Source organism: Balaenoptera physalus, assembly GCF_965194825.1.
Source record: "Balaenoptera physalus genome assembly, chromosome: 1".
Taxonomy (NCBI): Eukaryota; Metazoa; Chordata; class Mammalia; order Artiodactyla; family Balaenopteridae; genus Balaenoptera; species Balaenoptera physalus.
The window spans coordinates 164,400,818-164,414,859 of NC_138882.1; the positions used below are offsets into that span (position 1 = coordinate 164,400,818).

At 49.3% G+C, this 14,042-nt stretch overlaps 1 protein-coding gene across 16 annotated transcripts in view; it reads right to left on the reverse strand.

Annotated features, from left to right (window-relative positions):
• The window catches only part of MACF1 (microtubule actin crosslinking factor 1), a 341,407-nt gene that overhangs the window by 53,881 nt on the left and 273,484 nt on the right, over positions 1–14,042 (reverse strand). For 15 of the 16 annotated variants that reach the window (XM_082421741.1, XM_082421742.1, XM_082421739.1 and 12 more), the window contains one exon: positions 50–211. In XM_082421741.1, the coding sequence (XP_082277867.1) occupies positions 50–211 (162 nt within the window). Of the gene's footprint in view, positions 1–49; positions 212–7,036; positions 12,913–14,042 lie in introns of those variants that run through there. The other variant, XM_082421743.1, reaches the window with a different exon arrangement.

Here is a 14,042-nt window from a genome sequence, read left to right on the forward strand (position 1 = left end):
AGAGATTGCAATGTCTCTTTTCTCTGCCCTCCATTCCCAGTACACTCACCTTTTTATTCAATGTGTTCCACCGAGCGTTGATCTCTTCCATGTCATGTTCCAAACCCTGCACATCACAGTTTTTTCCGGCACTCTGGATCAAGCCCTGGCCGAGTCCATTCACCTGCTGTAGTTTCATCTGAAGAGGATCCACCTGTTCTTTCTGAAACATCTAGATAATTGTAAGCCAAAGAAGATTTAATCTAAAGGCAATGAGATCCTCTACACCACACAGTGACTGGTTATTCTTGGGAGATTTATGATTTAACAAGGGAGGGCCAGGAATAACAAGAGAAAACAAGCCATTTGTACGGGAAAGTATCAAGGAAACATGTGGTTTCATATTTCAATACATACATTCTCTTACGGACAAGTAATTACAGAGAGTTACAGCACTACTTAGGCATTTAACCCAATGACTCATGGTTTGTTTTTGTTTTTTAATCTTCTTAATTTTTAATGCAAAAAGCTATAGAGAATAAAAGCAGCACCAGCCTCAAGATATCATGAAAGTGTGATGCATATCAGTCCTAAAAGGGAAGACTGACTAGTATTTAAGATTAAAAATACCTTGGGGAATAGCTTTAATTGACCACTGATACATGCAATGCTCTTCTCTGACTTGGACTAATAACTCAATTAGCCAAAACATATTAATAGTGTGAAGAACACCAACCTCATAGCTTAATCCCCCTGTGGCTATTTAACTCCATTCTGTTCCAAGGCCAGAGACCACACATGGCCAATAATCTTGAAATAGTATTCCTCTGATTACAAAGGGGAATGGGCCAGTAATACTGGGAGATGTCCTTAACAACTTCAGACACCTACTCTGAGTAAGATGCAGGTATACATAAAATATTTTTAAAACAATGATACTATATATCCATGTTCACCATGAAACAATGGAATTTTAAAACAATATGAACAAGTGCAACAAGCAATGTGAATGTTTCTTTCTAACGCAGTCAAGGTCCATTACTACTTGGAACTTTCTAAAAGGAAACAAAGAGTCACAAGAGAACAGTACTTTTGCCACTCTAATGGTATTAAGGAAAAGAATGAGATAAATATTTGTCCCTAAGATCAGATTTCTCTCAATTATCAGAGGATAAAATGAGCCATGTTTCCACTAGTCTAGATCTATTTCCATTCTTTTCTCTTCCATAAAAAGTTCCTTCAGTTTCAGTGAGACAGGTGAGCCAATTAAAGCCAAAGAATGACAGAAAATCGAAGAGGACAAAAATAAATGTAAAAGAAAATTATAAGTTTGGGTAAGACTAATTTTGGCCTATGTGAGACCACAGATCACACTAGGATTAGGAAACTGATTCTAGCAAGAGTGGTCTGTGGCTGAACAAGTGAGTCACCAGGGAGGAAAGGCTCCAGGGAACACTGAAAAAGGAAGGTTATACAGGTACTCACCAGTGGGCTTCATTTTACACTATAATCCGATTACACCATATTTTGTTAGGCAACACTACAAGGCAGTTCAGCTAAAAATGACTGTTACTCCGACAGCATGGTTCCCAGAGAACGCAAGTGCTATGATTCTATTTTGTGTTAAAGATGTTTTCACTGCAGAAAAATCGGAGCAGAAGGGGGAAAAACAACTCCTATGGCTTAAGCTGCTTGAGTGCAACAAAATGGCTGTGGGGCAGGGGCTGGAAAGGCAAAGAAAGCAGAAATGCCTAAGGTACAGAGAGAAGATGTCAAGTCCACACCGAAGAGCCCCCTTTTACTCAGTAATTAAATCCTGTCTCATGCTATGACTGATTTAATTTCATCTCTGTTGTGCCAATATGGTAGCCAACAGCTACCTGTGGCTCTTTAACTAGAAATTCAGTTCCTCAAGCACACTAGCCACATTTCATCGGGTCAACAGCCACGTGTGGCTAGGGCCTAATGTATTGGGCAACACAGAGAATACCTCCTCTTCTGGCAAGAAGCTCTACTGGCTATCGATGTAAATGACACAGAAAAGCAAAAATAAAATTTAAATAGCTTAACAGTCTCTTTCATATAACAGAGCGAATTCTTTTCTTAAAATTTGGATTTACTTTGTTCGTGAACATTTCACATAGAAGCATTAGAGGTTACTTCATTTCCCATGTCCACTCTATGGATTAAGTTGACAGGGAATGGGTATTTGTCTCATTTTTTTCCTCAGAAGTTTAAAAATATATGAAAGTGCCTCTAGATACTAAGTACTGTTTAAATACTTATATTGAACACCAGTGAACAGAATGTTAAAGAAAGTAAATTTGAAAACACTTGCTCCTTTCTCTCAGCGCCCAAGTAAAGTTGTTGTACAAAACCAGTGCTTTTAAGATACATTAAATTCCTGCTCCTTACTATTTCAATGGGACTGTGCCATGTTATTAACTAACCAGTGCTGGCAGACATTTCCCAGAGCAGAACACTAGTAAAAATTACTGCAAGGCTGTAAGATGCAACAGGGATAGAAAACAGAAAACTTCCCGAAGAACTTCTTCAAATGCTTTTATCTTTGGTAACACCACAGTCTCCCAGTTTGCATCCTGACTGATCCTTTTTTGATGTCCTTTGCCCTCTTCCTCTTCTAGATCTCCAAATGTTAGCCTTTGGGGGTAGGGATAAGAGTAGCATGTCAGTCCTGAGCCCTCTTCTCATTCCACACTCTCCTCTAGGCAATTCTATCCATTCCTATGGCTGTAAATATTCACCATGATAAATGCTCATCACTCTAAAATTTATATATATCTTCTGAATTTCAAATCTGGATATCCAACTACTTGCTTAATATTGCCATACAAATGAATCACAGGCATCTTGAACTTAACCATTCCAAAACAGAACCTGCTAATTTCCTCTCCCCCGAATCTGTTCTTCCCTAAGCAATTTACTACTGCCCCCATTGTATGGCTGTGAGCATAAGTGACGCCATTTTGGGCCCTTAGAGCTTCTCCTGTCCTTTTGCAGACCCAACCCAGGACTGTACCGTACAGTAAATCACTTCTCTGTTGTCACGGGCTTTGTAGATAATAGATATTGTTTAATAATCATCAGGACCCAGTAGCCCCTATGTTTTGTTAGTCCCCAAACAATGATGAAAACCTTCGCTGACATATATTCCTGGCACCCATGAGACTAGTACGCATTCATAAATCTTGACTTAGGAATGCACGTCCTGTTTCCAAGCACCTGCTGCCCCCACCCCATAAACCCCAGACCCTAGGTTAACTGTAGAATTGTCCCAGTGGCCCCCTGGGTGGTGCAGAGTGCAGCTGCAAATGCTTCGAGTTTTTGTCTGTCTGATCCCACCCTGACTGTAAGTTACCCTACAATAAACTGATCCACTGATTATATGGAGCTACCTGCCTCCTTTTTTGGTCTCAAGATGCCTTCTCGGTTTAATGAGTACTTTTTGTTCCCTCCACCCTCCAACACCCATCCACTCAGTTGTGCAAACCAGAACTAGAAGCCATCCTTGATAACTCCCCCTCACTCCCTCCCAATATGAAAGCCATTATCAGGTCTTATTGATTCTGCCTCCAAACTGTATCTTAGATCCATCCAATTGTCTTCAAATCCACTGACATCTCTCTAGTCCAAGCCACCTGGACAACTGTAGTAATCTAGCAGGCTTCTTTACTCTGTCCTTGATCCCCTGCAATCCACTCTAAACACAGTAGCCAGTGTGATTTTTTTTTGTAAGTTGCAAACCATTCTGTGTTTTCTGTATTCCACGTCAATTATCATAATATGAACTAACAAATATAAGACAAAAGAAATCTGAGATTTATAAACCCCGGATAATGTTGAGAATGTTTACTGTCAGTGTGAACCAGTTTTCTCTATCTTTAAGCTGAGAGTCATCTTTTAAAAAACGTAAATGAAATCATTTCACTCCCCTACTTAAAATCTTTCAATAGCTTCTTACGGCTCTTAAGGTAGAAATCCTTTTGAGGACTTCTTTCTCAGCCCCTGCATCATCTGGCCCCTTCCTAACTCTGCAGGTTTACTGCAAGGCACTCTTCCAGAACCCTTGCTCACTGTGGTCAAGCCACTTGGCTTTCTTTTAGTTCTAACATGCCAAGCTCTTTCCAGTTACCATTTCCTTTGTCTGGAATCCTCTTCCCTCTGACTCTCTAAGTAACTAAGTAACTTATCCTTCAGGTTTTAGTTTTAAAATTCCTTCCCTGACACCACAATTGAAGTTAAATACCCCTATTGTTTCTCATTATAACCTTTATTTTTTATTCAAAGCATTTGCCACATTTGTAAGCATGTATTTTTGTCATTTTTGCTTAATGTCTGCCTCCCCTACTACAGTATAAGTTCCACAAGGGCAGGGACCATGCCGATGCTATTCACTGCAGAAGCCCTAGTGCCGGGCTCAGAGTAGCTACACAATAAATATTTATCCAGTAAATGAATGAACCCTTGCATAGAAATGGTGTTAGAGAAAGCAAACAAATCCATAAAAGTTCTGCTGATCAGCTGAGTATTCAAACACTGAACTGAAGTTGCGGGGCTCCCCAATTTTTGCTTAAAAAGACTTTCTTGGCAAATTTTAATTTTATAGAACCACTGTTTTATACAAAACGTTTTTTTCTTCCATTGAACCAATGACTGGAAATAAGACTAAGGAAGTCTATACATGAGGAGAGGGCTTAAATAACCACATATTGTTCTTACTGGGCCTAGGACCCCACTACAGAAATAGCAAGCAAGTTCTGGCCTTTTGTTTCCTCAATCAAACCTTCTTGTGACTGCTATTGGAAAGCTTATATCTATTTTAACCATGTATACATGTGTACATTTGTACATACACGTGCAGAGGATCTAAAGCAGTTCATTTTAAATCACAGATTTTGCAGCTGGGCTACTATTTCCTTCTCCTGTCATTTATATCAGGCAATATTTCATAAAATGACAACCTCCTGTAGCTGGAAGGATCCTTAGAGATTACCTAGTCCCACCTACTCATTTTGTAGATGGGGAAACAGAGATCCCAGAGACTGATATTAAGAGTTTCTCTGAATATTCTTCCTTTATGCAGATTTGACTGGCTCTTTATAATGTAATCCCTATATTTCATTGATTAGTGCTGTAGGCTTTATACTAGAAATATTCTGTATAATCAAGAATGCTGGTGACTTTGGATAGGTTGCTGGGATCTTAGTGTCAATCCCAAATTCAGTAAAACTCAGAAAACTGAATCAAATTCCTCAATCTGAAAGGTGATGCATTCTAGTTTGATGGGATGCCTAATTACAAAATAATTGGTGAAGCCCAGGTGACACTACCACCACTCAGCTAAGCAGGAGGATCTGTGGCACAGTTGACGGCTTATAGCCTACAATCAAGATGATTTTTCATTGCTGGCAGCTGCATGTTTAATTGGTCCTCTAGCTAAGGCTGCCCTGAAAGGTTCTGCAATGGGGTGAACCCATCTTTCTTGCAGCATCCATGGATATTCAGGAGATTAATATTCATCCACTCGCAACAGGGAAGGCATACTACGAAGAAGGCACTGTTTTGGGTCCCGGGGATGGTGTAAAATCAAAACCACCTCCTCACTCAGTAACCCCTGACTGTATTTGACTAAACTTCTAACTCCTTCACTCCTTACCAGCGACCAAATGACGACAGGACAGTGAACTGTAGAAAGCTGCCACTCTCAAAATCCTTTGACTAAGAATGCTCAAGGATAGGAAACCTGGGAAAAGGGTTCACAACACATTCTGTTTTCTAACATCAGGAGTCTCAAAATCCTGGAGCTAAGAGAGACCCAGGAGGACATCAGCCCAATTCTTATTTTATGGATTAAGAAACAAGAGGTCCAGGAAAGGAAAAGTGACTGCTTCAGGATACAAAGTTTGACAAGAGGACTAAAATGCCTCTTTTTCATAAATATTACTGTGCCTTATTAGGCTTTTAAAAACACACATTTGTATTAAAAAACTGTTATTCACACATCTATATATGGCTTTCCCCCAACCCGCCTTGGTGAATTCTTCCAACTAACCAACATATCTATTTGAAAGGGAAAGGGGGTGGGGGTGCTTCCCTGGTGGCACAGTGGTTAAGAATCCGCCTGGCAAGGAAGGAGACACGAGCCCTGGTCCGGGAAGATCCCACATGCCGTGGAGCAACTAAGCCCCTGCGCCACAGCTACTGAGCCTGCGCTCTAGAGCCCGCGAACCACAACTACTGAGCCCATGTGCCACAACTACTGAAGCCCGTGCGCCTAGAGCCCGTGCTCCACAACAAGAGAAGCCACCACAATGAAGAGTAGCCCCCGCTCGCTGCAACTAGAGAAAGCCCATGAGCAGCAACAAAGACCCAACGGCAGCCATAAATAAATAAATAAATAAATAAATAAATAAATAAATAAATAAATAAATAAATAAAGGAAAGGGGGGAGCATATTGATAGCAATTGAAATCTTCTATGTTTGATGCATTGAATGGATTATCTCATTTTATCCTCACAACCCTCACAGGGTTCTTCTGCCTTAACAAATGAAGAAACTGGAGCCTCAGGACATTTAACTGTCTCAGAGTGGTTAAAAAGTACTCCAGGTCTCACTCCAAAGTCCACATTCTAGCTTCTACCTGACTGCTGACATCACCGATGAATAAGCAGCCTCTTGATTTAGGGAAGAATATGCTTATTGTAAAATTCAAAAGCAGAATCACCCTTTCCTGTTAATAATCTTTTTCAAAATGTAAGCCAAAAACTGTTTACATCCCTGTTTTCTTTGGGTTTTGCTTATGTCCGAATTAAAAACAATGAGAGAGTCTGAATTATGAAGTTTTTCAGCAGATAAAAAACACATTTTCCCCATAAACTCAATAAAAAGACCAAAAAAGGCCAGAAAAGCCCAGACACCCCAAAGAGAACCAAAGAAAGAACAATCTGTGCCCTTTCTAATCACCACCAAGTCAGAGAACTTGCAAATCTCACTTTACTCTCCAGATCCTTCCCCAACAATATGAGCAACAATTACCTCATTTGAATTTAATCCATCAACTGCAGCCAGAGGCACTTTCCCATGCAGCACTGTGCCAGTCACCTCTTTCATTCCAAATGCTGGGGAATCAAGGTCCTCCTTGATCCACATTCCAGCAGGGGAAGCCTCCTCTACAACAGGACTTCCTTCTTCTAAGACAGGCACTGAGTCAGTATGGGCAGTATCTCCCTGGAAGGGTACGCCAGCAGGGAACACTTCCTCCACAGCAGGCACTGCAGCAGCCGGGGCGGCAGGCTCCCCTGAGGTGGGCACTGCAGCAGTGGGGGCAGCAGGTTCCCCCGGGGTGGGCACTGCAGCAGCTGGGGCGGCAGCCTCCCCTGCGGTGGGAACTGCAGCAGTTGGGGCGGCAGGCTCCTCTGGGGTGGCCACTGCAGCAGCTAGGGCTGCAAACTCCCCTGGGGTGGGCACTGCAGCAGCTGGGGCGACAGGCTCCCCTGGGGTGGGCACTGCAGCAGCTGCGGCCGCAGGCTCCCCTGGGGTGGGCAGTGCAGCAGCTGGGGCTGCAGGCTCCCCTGGGGTGGGCACTGCAGCAGCTGGGGCGGCAGGCTCCTCTGGGGTGGACACTGCAGCAGCTGGGGCTGCAAACTCCCCTGGGGTGGGCACTGCAGCAGCTGGGGTGGCAGGCTCCTCTGGGGTGGGCACTGCAGCAGCTGGGGCGGCAGGCTCCTCTGGGGTGGCCACTGCAGCAGCTAGGGCTGCAAACTCCCCTGGGGTGGGCACTGCAGCAGTTGGGACGACAGGCTCCCCTGAGGTGGGCACTGCAGCAGCTGGGGCTGCAGGCTCCCCTGGGGTGGGCACTGCAGCAGCTGGGGCTGCAGGCTCCCCTGGGGTGGGCACTGCAGCAGCTGGGGCGGCAGGCTCCTCTTGGGTGGACACTGCAGCAGCTGGGGCTGCAAACTCCCCTGGGGTGGGCACTGCAGCAGCTGGGGTGGCAGGCTCCTCTGGGGTGGGCACTGCAGCAGCTGGGGAGGCAGGCTCCTCTGGGGTGGCCACTGCAGCAGCTAGGGCTGCAAACTCCCCTGGGGTGGGCACTGCAGCAGTTGGGATGACAGGCTCCCCTGAGGTGGGCACTGCAGCAGCTGGGGCTGCAAACTCCCCTGGGGTGGGCACTGCAGCAGCTGGGGCGGCAGGCTCCTCTGGAGTGGGCACTGCAGCAGCTAGGGCTGCAAACTCCCCTGGGGTGGGCACTGCAGCAGCTGGGGCTGCAGGCTCCCCTCGGGTAGGCACTGCAGCAGCTGGGGCTGCAGGCTCCCCTGGGGTGGGCACTGCAGCAGCTGGGGCTGCAGGCTCCTCTGCGGTGGGCACTGCAGCAGCTGGGGCTGCAGGCTCCCCTGGGGTGGGCACTGCAGCAGCTGGGGCTGCAGGCTCCCCTGGGGTGGGCACTGCAGCAGCTGGGGCTGCAGGCTCCTCTGGGGTGGGCACCACAGTAGTGGGAGGTGCAGGCTCCTCTCGAGTGGGCACTGCAGCAGCTGGGGCGGCAGGCTCCTCTGGCGTGGGCACCACAGTAGTGGGAGCTGCAAGTTCCCCTGTGGTGGGCACTGCAGCAGCTGGGGCAGCAGGCTCCTCTGGGGTGGGCACTGCAGCAGCGGGTGCGGCAGGCTCCTCTGGGGTGGGCACTGCAGTAGTGGGGGCTACAGGCTCCTCTGGGGTGGGCACTGCAGCAGTGGGAGCTGCAGGCTCCTCTCGAGTGGGCACTGCAGCAGCGGGTGCAGCAGGCTCCTCTGGGGTGGGCACTGCAGTAGTGGGGGCTACAGGCTCCTCTGGGGTGGGCACTGCAGTAGTGGGGGCTACAGGCTCCTCTCGGGTGGACACTGAAGCAGCTGGGGCAGTCCCCTCCAGGGAGGATTCTGCAACAGCTAGTACATCCTCCTCTGTGATGGCCACTGGAGCAGGTGGAGCAGTCCCCTCAGGAGGAGGCACTGCAGCAGCTGGGGCAGCAGCCCTCTCTGTGGCTGACACTGCAGCAGCTGGGACATGTGCCTCCATGCTGGCCACTGGAACAACAGGTACATCCTCCTCTGGGAAGGGCACTGTAAGAGCTGCTACAGCAGTTCCCTCTGGGGCAGGCACTGCAGCATCTAGGGCATCTTCTTCTACAGTGGGCACTGCAGCAGTTGGGTCAGGCTTTTGTGGGATGGGTATCCATTCCTCCAAAATTGGTTCCGTATTACTAGCCTTGGTAACTTGTTCCTCCAGAAGGATATTTAGCAATGCATCTGAATCTCTCATTTCTGTTTCCCCTCCCTCCAATGAGGCCACATTCAGCTTGGGCTTTATGTCATTCACAGCTTCCACTCCATCTCTGCTATGTCCCAGTCCTCCAACCTGCAGGTGCAGACTCAGGATCTCCGACTCTGGGGACTTCCTCTGGAGATCCTGGGAGACCCACTCTGGGAGGTCTCTAGGAAGATGTGCTGGGGCTCGGTCCTCCAGCCTGGCATCATAACCCAGTGCCTGTGCTTCACCATCCTCATCACAAGCTCCTTCCACGAACAACAATTCACAAAGGTCCACATCTCCCAAGGAAGTCAGACTGTTATTTCCTTGATTAACAGCTCCTTTCTCACCTTCCCAATGAATCTCATCTGTTAGTAAATGTGAATCATATGGTAACGCCTCTACTTCAGATCCTGAGGTAACATCTATTAGTTCACAGCTAACAGCAGAACTGAGAGGGACTCTCTCCACACACTCCTCGGCATCCCCCTCAACTTCACTACAGTCCAGCTGGGACAAACTGCCATTTTCTTTGGCCAGCTTGGCTTCAAAGCCTGATACATTTTCTTCGTGAGAAGCCCTGTGATCAGAGTTGGACAATCCTCCTGGGTCTGGCTTTCCCGGTGACTCCAGATCAGCCGGGTGTCTAAAGTTAAATTCCCCTGCAGTCTCGGGGCTAAAAGGCACTTTTTCACCCTCCTCCTCACTAACAGCGGAAGCGTCCCTCACGGTATCAGAGTAGGCAGTAAGTTGCAAAGTATTAGGCACCTGAGAAGAATCCAGGGCATTAAAATAGTCACAATCCAACCCAGGATCAGAGTCCTTTGCTCTTACATTTAAAAGGCCTACATGCTCCTTTTCTAAGGCAGCCCCTGGAAAATGACTAATTACAAGTGAATTTTCTGCATCCTGGGATGGGGCCAGCCCTTCAGAAGAGGCTTGAGTCTCCAGCTCAACTAAAGGAGTTACTCCTTCTTCACATAAACACTCCTTTTCAAGTTCAAGAAACATCTGCACTGAATCTGTGTCAGAGAGCTGCTCTGAACTGGCAGGACCAACAGTGCTTTCTAAATCTGAAACAAGACCCTCTAGCCCCTGAGCAGTTCTGTTTCTCAGTTCTCCTACAGCACTCTCACCTGTTAGAACACAACTGTAATCAAGAGATGCATCCTTGAGAACAGACGCCAAAAGGTTCTTAGCTGGCTGTGGGTCATCAGAGCAACAGATCTGACCAAGAGCTAGGGGGTCAAAAGTCCCCAAGACAGCAGCTGAGCAGTCGGCTCCTTCCTCCACCACTGCTACAGTGTTTGCTTGCTCTCTTTCTTTGAAAACATCTGCCAGGCTGTTCTTTTCCTCATCTGCCATTAGAAAAGTCTTTCCTCTCTCTGACAGTTTCTCTTCCTCCCACTCCTCCTCAGCCTCCATCATGATCCATCGCTCATCCTCCTCAAACTTTAGCTCAGACTCTGTTTTCTCTCTCAGGCTGGGGGTTATGACAATATGCAACTCTGGATCCAACAGCTCTTCACTCAGGCAAGGGGAGAGAGGTGGCATTTCTACAGTGCAACCTGTGTCCTGAAGGGGGTGCTGCTTCTCGCCAAAGCCTCCCTTAGCCAAACTTTTCATGGCTCTGGGCCAGGTTGCACTTGAGAATGTGTGTTCCTGCGTTACATCTGTGTTACCACTTGCTGCTGCAGCTTCTGACTCTAGAGGCTGGAATTCACGTGGAGAGATCTCACTGTGCTGCTGAAATCTGAAGTCCTGGCAATCTCCATCTAAGTTTTTCACATCCTGCCCTTCTGGAATACCTATGGATTTGGACACATGTTCCAGAGTTACAGACTCTGACTGAGGTTCCCTGTGGTCCAAATGACCAGAACTTTCTGTTAATGCAGAACTGGATTCCTTCTTCTCTTGCAAGCAAGGATTTGAAGCACCAGCTTCGGACACCTCACTGAGAGAAGCTTCCATCCTTTCTGCAAATTCTGGGAAATTCGGTGGCATGAAGGACTTCCATGATCTCCTGTTAACATTGTCTTTGCGTTCTGCATTTGGCCGCCTTCTGGGTGGCACAGGTGCTGACTTCTGCACATCACTGCTTAGCTTTAGTGCATCAAATATTATTCTCTCATCCAACTTTTTGCCTTCTGGTGCTCTGGATTCAAAAACATTAGCTGCTGCTCCTAATGTACCATTGCTGGATATACTACTTCCTTCTATCTTTTCCATGGTGCTTTTTGAAGTCTGATTAAGCTTTGACCCCTGGTCAATTTGTTCATTTATCCTCATTGTATCATATATAGATCGCTGCGGAACATAGCAATCCTCTATATAGCCATCCTCTTCCTCTCCTTTCCCCAGGCAGATGGGGTTCTGCCTTAAACAGTCTGGCCTGCTGAGTGGCTTACCCATATTTTTCAAACAAGATGAACCATCAGCCTTTAAAAAGTTTCTCACGGGTTCCCCCAAAATGCATTCTGCATAAGTTAAAAATCCTTTTACATGTTCGTAACCTCAAACCACCAATTGGAACTTCCCTCCAGAAAGGCCTGGAAGTCCCACTTTGAAACCATTCTGAGAGACGCTCTAAGAAGAACAGCTTTTTCCTCACCGGTTAGCAGCCTCATAGTTGCGGGCAGATAAACGGTATAATGTATTCAACAAACAAAATAATTCCTTCTATGGCTTTTTTGTTTTTTTAAGAGCACTGCTCTTTCCAATTCAGTCAGTTAAAAATCATCTGATATTGACAAGTCTTATTCAATATCTAGTTCCACTCACTTCTCACCCAAGCAGAGTTGGAAGCAGAGGATTTATATCGATTGTGTCCTTTAATAACAATGGCACAGCCCCTCTGGTCTTCAAGTATGGCCCAAGCTCCCTAGGAATTCCTTTCATTTTATCCTCAGTTCCAGCCCTGGAGAGTCCAGCTGGTCTGAATTAGCCATTCGTCCTCCCTAGTTCGGGTGTTTGCATTTGAACTGGGCTGGTCGGCGGATATTCCTGCAACTTTAAACACAGGAAGTCCTTCATTCGCGGCCAGCTTGGGGCTTCCTGTCTCCAAAACATCATGGCATTGTTGTGGCTCCCAGAACAGCCCTGCGCCGTGGCCGCCAAACAAGGCGAGTGGAGCCCGGCGCCGGGCCTTTCAGAGGCCGGCAGGCTGCAGCGGCGGCCGAGGGTCACTCGGAAGGGCTCGCTCAGCGCTGCTCCCCCGCGCCGTGCCGCGCGCCCCGAGGGCCAGGGTTGCCTCACCGCAGGCTGGCAGGTGGCTCCCGGCCGCGCCGACCTCCGGTCCCGCGCTCAGGAAGTTAGTTTGTCCCTCCGGCAGATGAGTCCCGCGTGCTGTGGGCGCCGCCTCCCGTCCCCGGCCCGCAGCCGCCGCGCCGCGGGCTGCATGTCAAGCAGCCGCCTCTATTCTCCGCCGCCGCCGGCCCCGCCGTCCTCCCCGCCCGCAGCTGTCACGGTCCCGGCATGCAAACTTCTGGCTGGGAACAAAAGGCTCCGCTCGGCCCGAGCGGGGGCGAGCCCTCCTCCCTCGCGCCGCGCGGCCCGCTCGCCCGCCGCTCGCTGGAAGTGCTCGGCTGGCGGGCGGCTCTCCTCCCCTTCCCCGCGCCGCCCCGCCCGGGCAGCCCCGCTGGACGCCGGGGAGCGCGACGCGGCCAGCTAGGGGAGGAGGGCAGGGGCGGAGCCGCGGCGGGGAGCTGCCCGAGCGGGAAGGAGGGGGCGGCGGAGGCGATTGGAAGCCGAGGCACCGAAGGAGGGGCTTCTCCGCGGCTCCTGGCGAGGGAGCCCGGCGCCGGCCGCTCGGCTCACAGGCCCACGCCCACCGCGCCCCGCCGGGCCGGAGGGAGAGCCCCGCCCCCCGAGAGGGCGAGGGGCGGGGAGCGACACCCGCGTGAGTCTCGGCCGCGCCGCGCAAATCCCTTGACAAAGGAAAGCCCCGCCCTCCTGCCGCGGGCCGGGCCCCCGCTGCCCCCGCCGCCCCCGCCGCGTACCAACCCGCCGGGCTCCTAGCCCAAGGGCGAGCGAACCCAGAAGGGGCGCTCCCGCCGCCCCCCAGCCAGCCGGCTCTGGCGAGGGCCACTCTGGGCCCCATCTGCCGGCAGGGTAGCGATGCCGCCCGCATCGCTCCCGGATTCGGCTCTGCCACCAAAGGGGTGTCCCTAGTCCCTCCAATGTCACCTTTAGCGCGCCTCTGCCGGGCCCAAGAACACTCCAGCCTTAAACCTGGCACTTAAATTCGGACCAAGTTATTGGATAAACTCCAGCACCTTCTCTCTTCGGCTCCTCACGTACGTCAGGTCTTGTTCCATTCCCCCACCAGGATTTCTTTGCCCACAGATGTGAATGGTGTTGAGGACTAGGGAATTGGGGGGGCTGCGCGACGGTGGAGATGCTGGCAGCAGTGCCCCACGCCCAAATACCTGGGCTCCTTTATTGCTGGGCACATCCAAGGAAACCTGAGCTCCTTGGGGCCAGCTGAAAAGCATGGGTATTTCAAGTCTCAAGATGGAAAATACTAGAGAAAAGTGGCCCACAATCCCGTCCACAGCTTTCAGGCTTTTAGAAAAGACATCTAGCACTTCCCTGGTGGCGCAGTAGTTAAGAATCTGCCCGCCAATGCAGGGGACACGGGTTCGAGCCCTCGTCCGGAAAGATCCCACATGCCGCGGAGCAACTAAGCCCGTGCGCCACAACTACTGAGCCTGCGCTCTAGAGCCCGCAAGCCACAACCCCGCGAGCCACAACTACTGATGCCCAT